Source organism: Pantherophis guttatus, chromosome 1, assembly GCF_059756535.1.
Source record: "Pantherophis guttatus breed Tessera chromosome 1, ASM5975653v1, whole genome shotgun sequence".
Classification (NCBI taxonomy): domain Eukaryota; kingdom Metazoa; phylum Chordata; class Lepidosauria; order Squamata; family Colubridae; genus Pantherophis; species Pantherophis guttatus.
In genome coordinates this window covers 149655535-149675203 of record NC_142063.1, presented here as the reverse complement: position 1 = coordinate 149675203, position 19669 = coordinate 149655535, and the positions used below count along the sequence as shown (strand labels likewise).

The 19669-nt window shown below is 39.7% G+C and overlaps 1 protein-coding gene across 5 annotated transcripts in view; it reads left to right on the top strand.

Annotated features, from left to right (window-relative positions):
* Nucleotides 1-978: 978 nt before the first annotated feature.
* The window catches only part of COBLL1 (cordon-bleu WH2 repeat protein like 1), a 109237-nt gene continuing 90546 nt past the window's right edge, over nt 979-19669 (top strand). For 4 of the 5 annotated variants that reach the window (XM_087881988.1, XM_034426519.3, XM_034426529.3 and 1 more), the window contains exon 1: nt 1027-1762. In XM_087881988.1, the coding sequence (XP_087738114.1) occupies nt 1716-1762 (47 nt within the window). In that variant the 5' untranslated portion in view covers nt 1027-1715. Of the gene's footprint in view, nt 1763-19669 lie in introns of all 5 variants that reach the window. The other variant, XM_034426511.3, reaches the window with a different exon arrangement.

The following is a 19669-nucleotide window of genomic DNA, read 5'->3' as shown; positions in this document are numbered from 1 at the left end:
GAAATACAATCACCAGTTTTTCCTTCCCCCCCCCTTTTTTTTGGGGGGGAGGTGAGGGAAAAATGCCTTCAAGTCAGTGTTGACTCCTGGCGACTGTCTGGACAAGTCTGGGCAATTTTTTTGGCAAGAGTTTCTAAAAGGGACTCGCCATTGCCATCCTAGGCAGGAGAGAGAGACACTATGTCTGCTTTTCTAGAGATAAGTCTGTTCAGATGTACTTACCATTTTTTCTAATTCTGAAAAACTAAAATCGCGCAGGACAAGAAAGGCAAAGTTTACAGGGATCCCAAAGTCGCTTTAGGTGTTAAAGAGAGAAGGAAGAGTAACAGGACCTTGGAGGTCATTCACGCAGAAGACCTGTACTAGGGATTCAACTGTTTTTAATGTTTTTAATTCTTAAATGTTTTTTATAATGATTTTAAATTCATTGTGAGCCGTCCTGAGTCTTCGGAGAGGGGCAGCATACAAATTGAATTAATAAAATAAATAAATAAAATAAACCGCCGAACCATTCTGATCGACAAGCTCAGAGTCTTAGCCACTGAGCCACCTAGTCAGTCACCTCTTTCTGGGCTTTCCTTTCTCTCAAGCAAAACCATCCAGTCAAGCGAACCGGGTCCTAAGGATTTGCAGCAAAAAAAATAAAATAAAAAACAAAAACACCCCATCCTATTTGCGGAGGGGATGTTGCAGCCCAAAGAGCGGAAAGCGCGCCACGGCACCTTCACGCAGGCATGTCTTTCTTGACCGACGACGGCAACCATTCTGCCGTCGGACTTGCAAGCCGCTTCTTCCCAAGGCAGAAGGCAAGAGCCAAGCGGTAAACACGGATTCCTGCGCGCTGAGGCGGATTTGGAAAGGTCCGGGCGAAACGTTAACCTCTTCCGACGCCCGAAGCGATCCGCGTTTCTCCTCCCCACCTGTTGAAGGCTCTCTCTCCTCTGTCCGGGTTAGCGCACGCCTCCCTCCCCAACCCCCGGCGGCGGGAATAGGCAGCTCCAAGCTTGTCACGGAAACAGCTGCTCCAGCGCTTGGCTAGGCGAAGGGCAGCTCGAGGAAGGCGGACAGCCCGCCGAGAGGGAAACGTGAGGGACGAAGCCCTTTCTACTCTCCGGTCCCAAGCGCACACAGATACACACAGACACGCACCCCTCCAAGCCTCAGAAGAAGAGCGCTCCAAAGGGAGCTCTGCTCTTGGCTGTGCAGGAAAGCGCGGCTTCCCTCTGGCGTTTGCAGCCGGGAAAACTCGGCGTTGCCGGGATTATTTTTCTCTCTCTCTCCCCCCCCCGGTTCCCCGCCTCCCTTCCCGGCGAAGTTTTCCAAGGTGTGGTTTCAAAAGCAACCTCCCACCCCTTGTGCCCGGCTCCCGCTGAGCTCCGGGAAGGAGGAGGAGGAGGAGAAGAAGAGCCTTTTGGGGTGAGGAGGAGGAGGCGTGTGGGGCGGCCGTGTCAGCTGGGCAACCGGTGCTAAAGAAGCGCCTCACAGCTTTGAGGGGGAGGAGAAAAGGGAGAATGCGGAGTCTCTTTTCAGGGACGCCGAAGCGGCGGGAAACCAGCACCGTCGCCAGAGTCTAAGCTTTCGGCGGCTCCAGACAGGTGAGGCGGGGAGCAGAGACCCAGGCGGTTTCCTTCGCTCCCTGCAGGGAGTAGGCGTAGTTTTGCATTCCTGCCTCCGCCGGACTTCGACCTGGAACTTACCAGTCGTCTTAAAGAGAAATGGACGGTCAGACCTGCACGGCCCCGAGCGACGTGACTCTCTCCAGGTAAGCGCCCGCTCTCCTCCTTGCTTTTCCGCAAGGGAGGGGTGTTGTTTTTTTTGGTCGCCGAGGGGCAAAAGGTGAGCGTGACGCCCCGTTTAGCAAAGTTCAACAGGGAGGTAAGTGGCTCTCCTGTTCCTCCACCTCTTAATGCCCTTTCCTTAACAAAACAAAACAAAAAAACTTACCTGGCTAAGAGGTCAGTGCTTCACTTAGGGGAGCTCTGGGGATGATGGGTCTTATGGAGACGGTGACCAGCTGCTCTCCGGAGGGCGAGGAACAGTCTCTTTGCCTTTGACTGGGAATGGCAAGTCTGGCTGAACTTTAGGGGAGAGAGTCTCCGAGTAAAGACGCTGGATAAACATCCAGTTGTATTATGCACCTTACTTTAAAAGTACAAGATATAAAGACCCCGAAACCTGGTTCAGCTGAGTTACCTGCTCCTTATTCCCAAGTAAGGTTCGGTTTTCTGTGAGTTGTGGAAACTGGGAAGAAGATTTATTCTGAATGCCCCAAAAGCTGTGCTTGAGTGAGGAAGTAATTATTATTTCTTTAAAGGTTGGGGGAAGAGGAAAAGCTCAGCTTGAAAGCAAAGCTAAGTTAGCAACCCTTGGCGGAGAGGAATGTGAGTATGGTATGCTGTGCTGGTGAAATAGTAATTCACCTTACAAAGCGTTTCTGTTAGCTTGGGTAAAACAATACACCTTAGCTCTGGAAAGGGCAAGTCAGCTCAACTTGATAAAAAGAAAAAAGCTTATTGTTGGACTTTCTAAGTGTTGAAAGATAGTGCCTGCTCCTTCCTTGCGCATATTGAAAACAAACTTGAATAGTTATGTGGATTTAATGTGATATTTTGCAAGGACTGGGAAATCTCTCATGCTGTCTCTGAACAAGAAAATGTATTTGCATGTTAATGGAGGAAACAGGTGGGCTAATTATAATCTTAAACTATTTTTGGCTTACTATACAGATAATTTAGTGCAAAGCCGTGCACAAGAGTATTAGATTTCTGTGGTTTATCTTCCTTGGTTGGTTTTTGGGGAGAGCTGTGGAAAGCTAAAACAAATGCTGTGTAATAAGGAAGCATGAAACATTCCCTTTGATTCATTGGAGAATTAAAACCCAAACATTTCAAAGGAGAAAAGTTTCATATCATGCCAATTTCATCAAAACAATTTCACATGCCCTTAAATCTTAGGGTGTGGGGCGGGGAGACAATAGTGAACATCTAGGAAATAGGTAGGGTAGTGGAGGCAAATATCTTAGAATAATATTGTGATGCAAGTATTATAAATTGCTTAGCAATAATTTAGCTAAAAGAAAGTAATATACATTTTGTGCATAGTACATATACATGGTTACTTCTTAGCATGAAGTCCAATATTTTTTTCTTTGCATTTTCCCATTTGGCTGAGTTTTTCAGTACTCCGACATACTATTCTTTTTTATTGGGGATATATTTATTGGGTTTCAGTCTCCCATCAGTTAAGAAGACAACTGCAAAGCACGTGGTTGTGAAAATATCATAAGTATTTTTGGAATGTGTGTGTGATGCTACCATTGTGAATTTCTTGTTAAGAACACCTATCAAGTTTTAATATTACGAATGTCTAACTTATTTAGAGGGCGAGTGCTTGCTTGTTGCAGTAAGGTACAAATGCCATAAGCAAAATACCTGTTTACTCAGAGGTATATTCCTGGTTAAATTGCTTGATAGCAGTGTGCAGAAACTTTAAATTGTATAGCTGACAGCGGTACAGAAACCTTATAGGAGCAGTGACCACTCTGAGGATCCACATTGGCTATTTCTGCTTCCAATTGCTGCTTTTGAAATCTACTGGAACATATTAGGGATTTCTGCACTGAGAAGCAGAAGGATGGAATCTGGCCTTTATGGTGGGTTTTTGAGACACTGGAAAGCAGTGGGAACTTTTGCTACTTCTAAGTACTTCCAAATCCAATAAGAAATTGATGGTCTTGCCTTAAGCCTCTTTATGCAGGGACAGGTGCTGAAAAATCCTTCAAAGAAATGGAAACAGTGTGTGTGTGTGTATGCGTGTTGGGGTGGGGGCTGATTTCTGTTGTGTAGGATTGGAATATAACTTATTGGCCCTGGATTTTGAGGGTGGAGCGATGTTGCAGAAGCTGAAATGCGATTGGGACAGACTGGGGAAGTCCTATGTTTTCTCTCTCTTTTACATTCTCAGAGATTATATACAGTATAAAGAGTTAACAGTTGCACCAATTGTACTTTATGTTTGTGTACACAAAATAAAGAACAGGTAGTTCAGCACATGACAGCCTGTCAATATGAAAATACTCTGAAACAAATGGGTATTGTTTCTGGTGCACATAATTCCAAGCTCGAGATTTCAAGAGGGTAGTCAATCCAAGTAGTTTCCCTTCTACATACACAGTATATTGTATATTATACTCTACAAAGTGTCTTAAACAACAAAGGCAAGTGTGAGAGAGTACGCTGTTCTGCAAATAATCTTATTAGTCTTTTGTATGGTGCTTATATGTAGTGTTGTTAATAGTCGCACAAAAGAAATTATACTTACAGACTGCATTTTCCTGTAGATTGTGGTATGAATTTATTTTTTTAAGCAACAGGCCAGAACCTGTTCATACTAATAAGTAGGAAATCTGTTGGACATCAAACTTATTTTAAAAGTCTCACTATGTAGAACTCTTTTTAGGTAGTCTGGATTATTGAAGAATTGCAGGAAAATATTAGTAATGCATGTAAGACAGAAAAAAGCTAAAATAAGGGGGGTGGGAAATGAATCAACTTCTTGTTTATTTCCCATGTTTTGTTACAAACTAATGGAAAAAGAAAAATTAGACTCTAAATGCTGCCTGTTTTTTTAACAATAATTACATTCAATATCATATTAATATAGAAAGCATGTGATATCGTTTCAAGATCAGAGCCAGTGGCTATATTTGAATGACCTGAAGGTGTGTTAACATTGTTCAAGGAAGCTAAAGCTGCAATCTGGGAAAGACAGTCTTGGCCCTCTAAGTACTTGGAAAATAGACCACCTGTGAACCATATGTAAAACCACCCTGATAGCCATAGAATAAAGTATGAATTAGGCCTGTATAAATCATTTGTTAGGATTTCAAAGCATTGGAAAGTTGTGGGAGTGCTTTGGAACATCTGCTTCATTGACCAGATCTGGAGGAGTGCTCAGAGCTCTGTAAAATAACTTGCCTACCTTTAGTACAAATACTAGGACTGCACAGTACTTTAGATTCTCTTCCAAAGTACTGAAGAGAATGGAAGACTGTAAATATAGTACTCACCCACAACTCTTTAAAGTAGATATTTCATGAATCCAGGAAAAAGGTGCCGCTGCTTTAAAAAGTACCAAGTAGATGCTGTAGGCTTTACGTTCCTCTATATTCAGAAACAGTGCATAGCCCGATGAACAAGACATACATATGGTTTATTATTTAGTGAATTTAAGTTGCTGCCATTGCTTTGAATTTAAATTCAGATATATGGATGCCTCTTTCTTTTCTGTGTAATTTCTATTTTGACTGGGAATGCTGAAGGAACAAATCCTTGATAAGAGATTGGATTATGCAAGAAAAGCCAATTGCAAGACAGGTGACCTTTCTTTGTTGTTCATTAGATTATTTGTTTATTTAAAACATGTATATCCTATTTTACCATATCCTAGATAGCCACAGTTGTACTTTGGATGAAACAGAAGTACATGTGAACCAGTTGTTTGAGCTGTATAGAATAATTTCATATGTAGGAAACACATCGAGTAAAGGATAGAAATTAAGAAAAGAATGATTAAGAATAATGACTGCATACGTAGCCTGCAAAATTAATACTTATGCCATGCCAGTTATTGCCAGCTCTGTGTATGGGAGTAGGAAAGAGTATGAATAGTTTTGTGTGCATGTAAGCTAGTATTTTACTTCCTTGATTCAAATATGTATTTTCCTAGAATCCTGCAGCTGTCCTGGCAGCCTAGAAAAATACATACCTCCTTAAGGAATCACAAACTGGTACAATGAGTATACTCACTTTATCTGTTGTAAGTTTGAATTTGTGTATACTGGTCTCCTTAATAAGCTTTTAGAGCTACTTCTTTAAGAGGCCTGCACTGACAGAAACTAGAAAACCCTCACTGAATGTACTGAATAGTTTTTAAGAAAGGTGCTGATTCCCTTCATTCTTTTCAGATAAAATGTTGAAAAATAAATATTCGAGTTTAGTATTGCTCCACTTTTTACTGCTGTTTGTTTGTAGCTGTCATAGCTACTATAATATTGTGCATGTAGAAAAGGGGGATCCGTTAACCTGTCACATCAAGTGAGTCAGCATTATCTTTTAAAGTCATAATTCAGCGATATGTGTCTTTTTCAAGAATTGTGTCTGTCTACTCATATTAACCTTAGGTTATTCTAAATTGCTGTCCACTTTGTTTTTCAAAAAAATATTTTGGTCATAGTTATTTAACTAGTAAATTGTTCTCTTGAAATAGTTTACTGTAGCACAAGATTCCCACGCCTTTGTCGCTGAAGGAGGTTATTGGAAAAATTATGTAATCACAAAAAGAGACAGTGTTTGGAGTAGCAATTTCCTCTGAATGAATGTCTAAAAGCATAGTAAGGTCCCATCTATATTTTGATGCAGAGATTGGTTTTAAACTGATGACAGTTTAAATGACAAAGAAATCCATTGTTCTCTGAATATCTTTTGTAGTTTTGCAAAGGATACCTTTGTGAGGCATTCTAAGCAGAACCTTTGCTCTTAATTGTATCCTTAAATTATTTTAAAAATAAATTTCAATCATATTTAAATGCAGTGGCAGTGATTGTAAGACTAGAGTGGAGCTATAATTAGCAATTATAGAGACCACAGGATTTCAATAAAAGGAGCAATTCTTGAGCTAGCTGCTCCTTTTCCAACTGCCCTACTGTCTTGTGGAGTGAATCCTAATGCTTAACAGTATCATTGCCTTGTATGAATCTTTAGTTTTGGTTACAGAGAGCTTGTCTGGTGAAAGAAAGTTAGTGTATGGTAGAGTTATGTTACTTACCTTTAAATGAGCATCAGCTATTGGGTGGTTTAAAAAGTTTTAAAGATAAATTTTATTGGATACTGTTTCCCCAAAAATAAGACCCAAACGGAAAGTAAGTCTTAGCATGATTTTTCAGGATACTCGTAATATAAGCCCTACCCCCAAAATAAGACCCAGTTAAGATTGTCAGCCAGATGGATGCATTTACTACTGTATATCCCCAAAAATAAGACCTAACCAGAAAATAAGCCCTAATGCGTCTTTTGGAGCAAAAATTAATATAAGACCCAGTCTTATTTTCGGGGAAACACGATAGTATTTGGTACTACAATAGCAACAGTGCAATTTCTGTCTAGTTTACAGATAGTCCAAATTGAGCCCAAAATTTCCATTGCTAAGCAAGACTGTTGTTAAGTGAATTTTGCCGCATTTTACAACCTTTCTTGCCTCAGTTAAATTAATCACTGGAATTGTTAAGGTTACAGGTTTGTTAAATGAATCTTAGTTACAGGTTTGTTAAATGAATCTGGCTTCCCCATTGATTTTTGCTTCTCAGAAGGTTGCAAAAGGTCATCACATGACCCAAGGATATTGCAACTGTAAAAAATACATGCCAGTCACCAAGCGTCCAAATTTTGATCACATGACGATGGGGATGAAAAACAGTCATAAGTATCTTTTTTTCAGCGCGGTTGTAACTTTGAACAGTCACTAAACGAATGGTTGTAAATTGAGGACTACCTGTATGGGTCTGTTGATGAGGATGTGATTGCATGTTTGCTAACAATTCATACATCCCCTCACCATGATGTAATATTTAATTTATATTCCAACATTTAATCATTTAAAAATAAAAACACATCAGTGAAGTCATAAACAATAGCTTCTAATTATAACCTGTTAGTTTAAAACAGGTTAGGATTAGAGGCAAAGCTCTAATGATAGAAAATTGGAAATGTTTGAATGAACTTTTGTTTTTGCCTGAATCTGTCACTGCATCAATCCATTATGAAAAATCAAAATCTAGACTAGAGCATCTTTCCCCAAGCTGCTGCTTTGCAGAAGTGTTACTTTAGACTATTTCCAGAATGCACAAATTACATGGAAATAAACCAAGGTGGCTAGGAATTATGGTTGCATTTGTTCTAATGATGTGAGTGTTCCCCAAATAGAAGGCACGACTGAATAAATTACAGAACATCACATCTGGAAGACATGAGCCTGATGCAAATTGCTTTACAGTAACATTACATACCTTACCAAATAAAATGAAATTCCAACATGTACAGTATCTAAGATTTTTTTTAAAAAAAACAATTTTACTTAAATAATTGCTATCTTTAACCATATTGTACTGTACAGGTGAATCCAGCTAAACAGAACAGTTTTCAAATTTCCTTGAGTTGGGGCTTGTCTAGAGGCCTGTTCCAATACCATATAGATCAGGGGTGGGTTCTAAATTTTTTTACTACCGGTTATGTGGGCGTGGCTTATTTTGTGGGTGTGGCTTGGAGGTCATGTGACTAGGTGGGCGTGGCTAGCTGGTTATGTGACCAGTGGCCATGGCTATGTGTATAGGGACTACTCAGAGGGCTGAAAAGAGTCATTTCTGGAAGGTCCTCGCACGTACGACCAGTCCTCGCACTTACGACCCAACTCATTTGTTTGCTTTTAACACTGATCAGCTGTAGGGCGGCCCTTTGAAGCCCTGCGACAAGAGTTTAAACAGTTTTTTTCCCTCTAGCCATCAGCTGGGACTCAGGAGGCAGTAATAGATTGGGGGTGGGACCAAATAAAAGGTAAGAATAACGTGGGGGGTGGGAGGGTGGGGGGGGAACTGGTTTGGTGACGTCATATCGTCACCGCTACCGGCTCGGCCGAACCGGACCGAACCGGGAGGAACCCACCACTGATATAGATGTATCTTATAAAAATGTTTTCAAGTACCTTTTCATTCAACATTCAAATGTGATTCAGAGGCTTTCTCTGCCTGACAAGAGACATTTTAATTGTGAAAATGTCAGAACTCTTGAATCAAAATCCTTAATAAGTTATTAAGCTTATAGGTTGACTTTATTGTTCCTTATCCCAACCAGCTTAGAAGCTTGTCATGTGAGAGAAATGTTGTGAAGGGAAGCAAGATAAAGTTATAGTAATTGAAGTATTTATAGAAAGGAATGCAGAAACACATAGAATATAGTGGCTTAAGTAGACTTAACTTGGCTGGTAAGTAAATCCCTTCTTCTGTAATTAACCATGTACAGTACCAGGAGTTTTGTCTTCAAACAACTATGAAACTATTCAGAAGGAAAAGCTAAAAGGGGCTGAGGAATAAAGGAATGCAGACTCAAAACATGTGTCTTAACTGAAAACACTGTAAAATCATGGGATAATCTGAACTGACAAAAATAGTTTTCAAGGTTTGCATATAAATTTGAAAATTAACTTATGTTTGGTGTCTTAAACAACTATTTCCTGGCTCTTTAAAAAAATATTATCCATGGTTGGTTGTTAAAATTGAGAACAAAATATACACTGTGTATTTCTTAGAACAATATGTTTTTCTGGAGATCTAATTATTTTAAAAGTGCCATTTTAGAATCAAGTAGTGCTGCATTTATTGCTCAGTATGGTAAAGTTCATGACTGCGTGGTAATTGTGGAAGAAATGGTTGTGATAGTACCTGCCAAGCTACTTCAAGACTAATCCCAGCATTTGGGGGCATTGTGTTTCAGTAGTTTTACTGCTTGCCTCAGTTAGTTTCAATCATAGAATCATAGGACTAGAAGGGTCCTCAGCGGTCTTCTAATCCAATCCCCTGCTCAAGACAGGAGCCTTATACATCCCAGTCAAATAGTTGTCCAATCTATTTTTGAAAAATTCCAGCGATGGAGCACCCACAATCCCAGGAGGCAAACTTTTCCACTGTTTATTGCTCTCACTGTCAGAAAATGTATCCTTACTTCTAGGTTGAATCTCTCTTTGACAAGCTTCCATCCATTACTACTTGTCCTGCTCTCTGGCGCCCTAGAGAATAAATCAATCCCACTTTTTTGTGACAGCTCCTCAAGTTCTGGACGGCAGCTATGTCCCCCCAATTTTGCTCTTTGATAGGCTGGACATATTCAGGTCCCTCAACTGTTCTCATATGATTTAAACTCCAGACCCCTTATCATCTCTGTTGATCTTTTCTGCACATTTTCCAGAGTCTCAACATGACCAGAACTGGGTGCACTATTCCAAGTGTGGTCTCACCAGTGCTGTGTAAAGAGTTACTATCACTTCTCATTGTCTTGATGCTATTCCTCTATTGATGTAGCCTAGGTCTGCATTGGCTTTTTTGAAAGCAGCAGCATATTGCTGGATCATACTTAAGTAAATGGTGGTCCACTAGGACAGGAGTTTCCAACCTTGGCAACTTTAAAACTTGTGGACTTCAACTTCCAGAATTCTGGGAGTTGAAGTCCACAAGTCTTAAAGTTACTGAGCTTGGAGACCTCTGCACTAGGACATCTAGAACCCTTTCACAGTTAATACTGTTGAGTCAGGTACATTGGCTGATTAAGTCAATATTGCTTTGTCAAGATTGAATTTAAGGCCCTTGCTTTGGTCTAGAATGCAGTGCCATGAGCAGTAACACCATTGCTTCATGACCATCCCTGGCTGCCACTGGCCTCTAGGTACAATTCAGCTGGTTGTCAACTATGAAATCATACGTAGCTTATGTTTCTTTTTGGTGTCTCAAAATCAATGTTGACAGCTGGTAACTGTCTGGACTAGTTCCTGCAGTTTTCTTGGCAAGCTTTTGGGAAGTGGTTTGCCTTTGACTTCTTTCTACAGTTGAAAGAATTAGTGGTCCAAAGTTATCCATCTGCCTGCATGCCTAAAGTGGGACTAAAAATTATAATATAATCTCCTGTTTTTTAGCCTGGTACCTTAACCATCACAACAAACTGTCATTCCTACATGGCTTAAGGTCCAGATATTTATTAGATTGTCTCTCTGCTGATCTTTTCGCAACTCTTTTTTGCAGGGTTGGCTTACTCTGTGCCCTATTGGTTAAAGCAATGTCATCTTGCAAGGTCTTAGAAATGGGCTTTCTGTGTGGCTGCACTTGGAAATCCATGTCATTCTGATACTGTATTGTTTCTGCAAAGCCTTGAAGGCCTTGTTATTTCAGTAGGCTTTGGACGCTCATCCTGCTCTCTGATCTATGTCTTCTGTGATGTTATAATTGCTCTCGTTGTTTTCTTACTAGAAGTGATTCTAGTAATTCTTCTTTATTATTATTTCAATATTTTAGATGTTGTAAGGTGCTTAGAGTTGTGACTCTAGCTGAGGCGGATTATAGATTTGATTAAATAAATAAACTAGTACCAAATAATCCTGTAAAGCAATAGAGTATTTTAGGGCTTCTAATTCTGTTTACGAATTGGTCTAATCCTTAGGAATACTTGCTATAAGCCAACATTCCATGCTTGAAATATCATTGAAGTTGTTCATGTAGATTTTCATACTAGCAGAATGATGTTATGCGAGGTAGATCAAGAGAATTTCAGCAGGCTAGCAACATAAACATGTTGAGAATGGTAAAGTTGTCAATATATACAGAGAAAAATGGGTAATTTAAAATGTTGAATACTTTTTTCTTACAACCTTTACTGCTGTTTTGTAAACTGCCCAGAATTATAGCATATAAATTGGGTAGCCAGCTAAGTCTTTTAAATAAATAAATTGAAAAAAAAAATAGGGGTTGTGGTTAAGTTTATCTGAAAGAAGACAGATTTGAAGGTTTTTGTTTCTTTTAAAATTGTATCTTGATAAGAAATTTGGTGTAGTGTTTAAAGGCATTGGAATAGTCTCTGAGACTTTTGAGTCTATTTTAGGCAAAAAATCCAGGTGGGTGACCTTGGGACAATCACTTTCCAGAGTCACTTTCCAGATGGGCAGCAATATAAATGAGACAAATAAATGAATAAATAAATAAAAAATTCCTCAAAATGTTGCCAAGAAAGTTGCAGGAAATTGAGCTTAAAGCACCCAAATATCATGGGTGTATATATATATATATATACACACACACACACTAATATTATAACGCAGCCAGTTAGGTGGCAGCACAGAGCTGTTGCAAATAATCCATGTTTAATGACCTGTGATGACCCGGGGCACGGCAACTGGCAGTTCAAACTGCCCCTTTATCGCTCCAAATTTCCCCAAATCTTCCCACATTTCTGGCAAGTCCCAGAGCAAAGTGATGTCACACACACCTCCAGCAGCCTCTGGATGTAAATAGTCCAGCCCAATACTGGGAGCACAACGGTTGCAAAGCAAGGCAACGACAGCAAGGCAAGTCGAGGAGTCCAGGAAGCAAAGGAGCAAGGCAATTAATCCAGAAAGCCAGAAAGAATGCAAGGAATCCAGGAAAGTTCAAACGTCAGCACTCAACACTCCACGAATTCAGTGTTTGTTCCTGACAAATGTCCCTACCCACAGCATCTCCTTAAGTCTCTGTCCAGGTGTGCCTTGTGAAGAGGGGTGGGGCACTCTCCTCCCAAGTAATTGGGTCAGTCTGTGTTGTTCTTGCCTTCTCTCCACTCTCCATGCTTGAGGATCAGGAGGGGGGTGGTCCTTGCTCATCACCTGAGCTGTGTCTCTTATGTTCACTGCTTAGCCTCTCTTGGTCATCCTGCCCCCCTTCCTCCCTGCCTACAAGCCATCCCAATCCTGAAAGGCCCTGGCCTGACTGGGCCTGCTCCTCCCTATTTTCCTCCAAAGCCAATGAAGCTGCCTCCTTGATCTTCGTCAGCTCCAGTTCCATCTTGTCTTCCTCCACAGATTCAGGCTCCGATGGTGGCATGACATGACCATTGTTCAGCAACTGTTCAAATATACAGTGCTGCTGAGTAGTTACAGCTGGTCCTCATACTTAAGTCAGTCATGATCATGATCCAGGCAATTACGATGTTGCAAATTCCCACAGTCATGTGATCACAATTCATGACCTTCGCTGGCTTCCTACAAGCAAAGTCAGTGGGGAAGCTGGCAGGAGGTTTCAAATAGTGACAATGTGATACCCTTGCTTAACAACCTATGATGATTTGCTTAATGATGGTAACTGGAAGTGCCAAGATTTCCATTACAGTAGTGTAAGTCATGTAGTGTCTTTTATTACCATGTTGCTTAGTGACAGAAATTCTGGGTCTCAATTCCTGTAGTTAACCAAAGAATTACCTGTAGAAAAATACTCTACTTGTATTTTTGAACAACATCAGGTCATGGATAGTATTTTGAGGAGAAGCCATCTGAGAGAAACCAAGACTATCTGTTAAACTGAGAAATCAAAAACCATCTTAAAATAAGGAAATGGCAAACTATTTCTGCATAGTTATCAGAGAAACTACTGGAATGTGTTTATGAAGTCATGAAAACTTGAGCTTGGCTTAGAGGAATCTTTAATACAGATAGGCTTCATTACTGATTGCAATTGGCAATTTCATCGCTAAACAAGACAATCATAAAATGAAACCTCACATAACCAGGCTTGACTTAAGACATCAGTTCTGGTTGCTGTCAAGGGAATCAATGCGGCCTGCTTTCCCATTCAATTTGTTTGTCAGAAGTTAGGTCCGAAAGTCACAAAAAGCAGTCATGTGACTGTAGGATGCTGTGACTGTTGTAAATGCACCAATTGCAAAGGACTGAATTATGATCACATGACTGTAAGAACACTGTGATGGTTGAAAGTTCAAGAACCAGTCACAAATCTCCGTTTGCAGTGCCATCAGGACTTGGATCAATTGCTGAATGGACAATAGCTGAAGGGTCCTTGAAGTTCAAACAGCCTGTTCTACTTGCCTTATGTGAGCTCCGAAGCAGGCGACATTTAGCAGCAGCCACTATTAATTGTGTCCTCTCCCAAATTGGTACCTGCTTCCAGGACGGAGCCATGCAGCCTCTACTATGTAGGAAAGCTATGTGATGCAGTGGCTACTTCCAGAAGGAGATCTACAATAAAAGGAAAGTGACTAATCAGTGATGGATGAGGAGGAGAGTGGGACCCAGATGGGTAGGAAGCAGGCCCAAGGCCTGCAGGGACCCAATGGGCAGGATATGGGGGGGTGGGGTGGGGGAGATAGGCAGAAGGCTGCTGCAGCATTCCTGCGATGGGTCATAAGGGTGGGCAAATTGCCAAGTGCCTTAACTTTATTCATGTGACCACAGGGGTGCTGCAGCGGTCATTATTTAGAAATCAAGTTGTAAATAACTTTTCCATCATAACTGCAACTAGTCATAAGGTGTGGACTATTCATGACTTTTCTGAGCAGAATTGGGAAGAGGATGAAATCAGAAAAAATACTTTTTACATGAAGCCCAGCAGGGGTGGGTTCCACTTACTTTTACTACCAGTTTGCAACGGGGGCGTCTGCACATGCACAGATCATCAGTGATGACGTCGGGGCGGGTGGGCGGAGCCTCCCACCGCCATTACTACCAGATATAGATAGATAGATAGATAGACAGATAGACAGACAGACAGACAGACAGACAGACAGACAGACAGACAGATATATTACAGTTACTATTATGGAAAAAAAAATCTTAATATTTTCCTATTTCTCTAGATGTTGCCTTCAGGCCATGTCCCTACAAATTCTCTCTTGATATTCATCTGGAAGCTAGCAGTGAGGAGTAATGAGGTTCTGAGACTCACGGTGCAAAACTGCAGTGATGAGTCTAGGCTGATAACAATAACAATCCAAAAATATACTTCAACTATTATTATTTTCTTTCTGGTTTTGAGCCAGTATTGACTATTGGTAACTGCCTGAACATATCCCCACAGTTTTCTTGGCAATACTTTGGAAGTAGGATGCCATTGTGTCTTTCCTAGTTCTGAGAGGAAGTGACTGCCCCAAGGTCACCTAGTTGGCTTTGTACCTAAGGCAAGGTCTAGAACTCACAGTCTCCTAGTTTCTAGTGTGGTGCCTTAACCACTAGACTAAGTTGGCTCTCTTATTTGGTACGGAGATTTATTACTCCTCAGTAGCTATTCCAAACTATTTCAAATAACATATGAATGTCAAATTACTGGATAATCTAGTCAAGCGTAATTAAAAGATCAATAAGGCTAACCACAGAGAAAGTTACTCCCTAATTACTTCAGCATTTTCAAAGTGGTTTTTATAGAGTGTTTTCCAACAGGCACTGGGGGGAAAAAACCAATCTAATATACATTGCAATATAATAACCATTTGCACATATGCAATGACTTATAGTTGGTAAGATAAGATGATACTTGGCAAATGATTTGATAGATAAAATAAGAGAGTAAATAATGTTTTCATTATAATGCCAGAATATAATTGCATCATGTTAGTATGGGAAATGTGTCTCAGTCGTTGTTTAAAGGTTTCTTTGAACAGCTCCAGAACAGTATGAACAATGCTTGCTCTGTGTTAGTGTAAGAGTAATCATGCTTTGACATTTCTTAAAATTCCAGTGATTAAAGAACTTCTGCTCTAGATAAAACGATTTAACATTTCGCTTAATTAAATTAGGATCCTGAGCAGTGTTATTTTTAAGATCCAGTCCATTGTGCTAATATATGTGAACAAATTCAATACATTTTTTATGGCAGCCACTGCAGTTTAAACTGCAGAAAGTACTTAAATTTTATTTAGGTGTTCATTATGATTTTTTTCCTTCTAAACACAAATGAACCTGCTTCTTAATGCTGCTTTAAGTTGAATGAAATATTAGCTCAAGAGAGAGAACATTTTGGGCTGTTCAGTGTGAAAAAGAATCCACTTCTAGCTTTCAGGAAATGAAGTAATTGATGGGGCCAACTGAAGCAACCTATTCAGATGACAGAGGTGCCAAAATTACCCAATATTTAAAACAAGGCTATAAATTTTGCATAACAGTGAACTATAATGTTAACTGGAGTGATATTAAATATAAATAACAATGTTATTGCCCAACCAGGCTTTGAAAAATGTAACTTGTACTTTATACAAAACAATAGTATGTAGTCAGATTCTTACAATAGGTGGCAGCATCTGGCTGACATGGAGGTTCTGGTCACTATTTGGATGGGAGATCAGATCACTAAACCTTCAGGGCTGGTAAGTTGAATGAACTATCCCACCAAAGATAGTTCCAAGATAATCCTGGTATTCTTGCCAGGAGAAAAACATAAATCTCATGAAAATAATAATTAAATCTCTAGGAGCCTAACCTGGCTAGAAGGAGAGCCCGTTTGATCTACTGTTTAAGGTACCAGGCTAAAAAGTTAAGCAGTTAAGGCACCAGGCTAAAAAGCATGAGACTGTGAGTTCAACTCTGGCTTTAGCCATGAAAGGCAGCTTGGTGAATTTGGGCCAGTCAATCTCTCTCAGCCCAACTCACTTTACAGGGTGATTGTTGTGGAGCAAGTAGGAGGAAGCAAATAAGAGAAGTATAGTCCTCTATAAGCGGTTTACAGAGTCAACATATTGCCCCCAACAATCTGGGTCCTCATTTTACCCACCTCGGAAGGATGGAAGGCTGAGTCAACCTTGAGCTGGCGAGATCTGAACTGCCGAACTGCAGCTAGCAGTCAGCTGAAGTAGCCTGCAGTACTGCACTCTAACCACTGCGCCACCTCAGCTCTAGTATTATTGTAGTATTATGTATATTCATAATACATATAAGTTATATACCATATTTTTCAGAGTATAAGATGCACCTTAGTTTTTGGGGAGGAAAATAAGAAAAAAGCTGATTGGCAGGTGGATCAGCCTCTGGGAACAGCTGATTGGGTGGATCATACACCCAATCAGCTGTTCCCAGAGGTGAATTTTAGCAACAGGTTCCTTGGTTGTGAGCTGTGTGCTTTACTTTTTTTTTTTTTTTTTGGTTTTTTTTCTGCCTCTGAAACTTCTGAAACTCCATTTCTGAAAAAATTTCTTTTCCTGCCTCTGAAACAGAGCTTCAGAAAAAAAAGCCTCTGTTTGGGGGCTTCTTTTCTGAAGCTTCGTTTCTGATGCTTTTTCCAGCCTCTGAAATCTCCATTTGAGAAGCTGGGCAGGGCTACATTCAGAGTATAAGACGCACCCAGATTTTCACCCTCTTTTTTGGGAGGAAAAGTTGTGTCTTATACTCTGAAAAATACAGTACATATACATAATACATAAGTATTATGTATATTCATTGCCTTGAATTGCCTATGAAGTAATAAAAGGCAAAATTAAAAAAAAAAATCATCCAGTAAATATCCCAAGGAAGATCTTGCTACAAATCTGGCTGACAACTCTACGTTTTTCCTCATAAGTCATGATTTATATGAACCACATTATACATAAAGTTCTTAAAACAAAGCAATAGATACGAAATAACATTTGCTGGGCAGTTGTACCCATTATGTTGGTGTCAAACTGGCAACCCGTGGGCCGGATGCATCACGCACAGGGCACGCCCACTCCAGCTCCACAAAGGGGAAAAATGTCGCAGTAGGTCACGTGACGGCAGTGTTTCTCCACGAGTTTGTTACCTGTGCATTATGTTGTTGATTACATAAAGCTGTTATGTGAAAGGAGCCTAACTTACCAGGTTTTGTGAAAAATACAGGGTTTCTTAAATTCATTGTTAGAAACATTTATGAAAAGCAACAATTCTTAATGCTAGCTTATGCGTTCTAATAAAATATGTACAGAATAGTAAAATAAAATAAACCTAATGTGACACTGCCTGGTAGTTTATCAAAGCACTGTGCACTTTGGGATGTGGCTTACATTACATAAATCACTGGATATTATTCACTATAAAAGAACTGTGTGTCTTGCCTTGCTTTAACAGTAAGGCTCCCATCAGTATTTGTAATATGTACTGCCGTTTCTTGCATTCTGCTGTCATTGTACAAATTAACCATGACAACAGCCTTCGTTTAGAGCAGCAGCTTCGAAATCCTCTCTTGTTTACTCCTGGTATAACCCAAAACACATAGTGAAGTGGACTCGGGAGAAGACTTTTATACAAATGTATTAGAAACCAGATAGATGTATCCTATGATATGTATTTATAATGAAATATAATCCAGTTGTCCTTGCCTTCTATATTAGAAAAAGTGTTTTTGGCAGTGTGGTGGATTGAATTTATACTTTCCCTTTAGAGAGCAATTTGGAAAAGGGTGCTGACTTCATGTAGGACAAAGCACCACAGTTTATTTTTGTCAATACAGATGAAATCTAACATCTATCATGCAAAAGGACTATCTTATGAAGCAGATACCACTTTCTTTTCTGCCTTTGGGGGGGAGAGAACAAATGTCAAGCTTCCTGGATCTAGCATATGACACCAACCTCTATAATCCACTAGAATTCATCCAGTTTTGAATTCTGATCCTTAGCACTTATAATTCAATAATTCTGAAATCTATAGTTCAGACTTTGGTATGATTTTGAATTACCAATAGAAGAGAATATATGCACCTCATATAGAGAGAGTTCCTTGGTTGTTTGTCTGCAGATATTTCATTACCAGAGTAGTTAACAAACTCAGAGAGCACATAGGACTCCACCAGTTGTGGATTCTTGCAACTGAAATGCATCTTCTTTACCCACACATTTTTTGGTTCTAGAATATCTTAAAATAGGGATAATCTTATTATGGTTGTTAATTAATTTGAAACCAGGAATCTTCTTGAACAACTGTAGACATAGCCAGAACATCAGCATTATTATTTACACTTAACTGGTAAACATTTTAATTATCCTGAAGATAATTCAGGAGCTATGAGCCCCAGATCAAAGATGTGAAGGAAAGAAAGAAAAAGTTAAGGAAAAAAGTGCATAGTTTTCCTCTCCCCCATATCTGTCTAATACTCCCTTAGTTAATCAGCAGGTGAAAGAATTTGGGAGAATCCACAGGTCCGCTGATCCTTGTACTACTGTGAACTTTTCTCCGTTAATTTCATTTGCATAATAGTGTGTTCATATAGATTTTTAGTAAACTGCTGTGTTTAGCTATTCTTTGAAAGAAGTTTAATGAAAATAAATCAGATATGCTAACAGGAAATTACATTTTCCTGTAAACAATCTCATATATCCAAGACATTCAACTGATGATTTGTTTGAAAATACCACTGCATTTCATCATGCCATATTTGTCATCCCAGTTGCAAAGCAGAATTTTAAACAGTAAAGAATGTGATATATGAGGGATGAGTGAAAAGTAATGTCTCTGCCTCCATATCTTTACTTAATAGGCACACTCTAATAAATGATATAAGAAAATAATCCTTGAAACGAACTCTTCATTAACTGAAATTATTTCTTCACTATATATCATTAACTATATACTCCTACCAACCATGGACAAAATCGTAAAGCCATCATGAAAGAACTCCACACTTTGTCATTTCAATCAGGTTTTGACAGTCCATTCTACCTCTTCATATGGGTCAAGCACATGCCCACAACATTATGCCTCCATTTTGGAAAAAGGTTGAAATTGCATGACAAATCTGGAGTTTATGGTGAGAACCAATCAACTTATGTGTCTTGTTCAGTGGTGGTCAGGTTTCAGCCTTCCTTACCTTGGCCATATCTCTGAGCACTGACCACCTTGTACTTCAGGTAGGTTGCAGTTCTGGAATATGACAGCACTGGAGAATAATGGATTCCTGGTAGCTTCACATTTGATTCTTCTCAAATCTTTGGCACTTAATGGTGTGTCTTTTTTTTCTCAACACGTTTCTTGCGACCTTATTGACTATTTGCAACAAAATGTTTGATGGTTCTGTGATCATGCCCCAACATCTTAGCAATTTCAAGAGTGCTACATCTCTCTGAAAGACTTTATAATTTTTGACTTTTCAGAG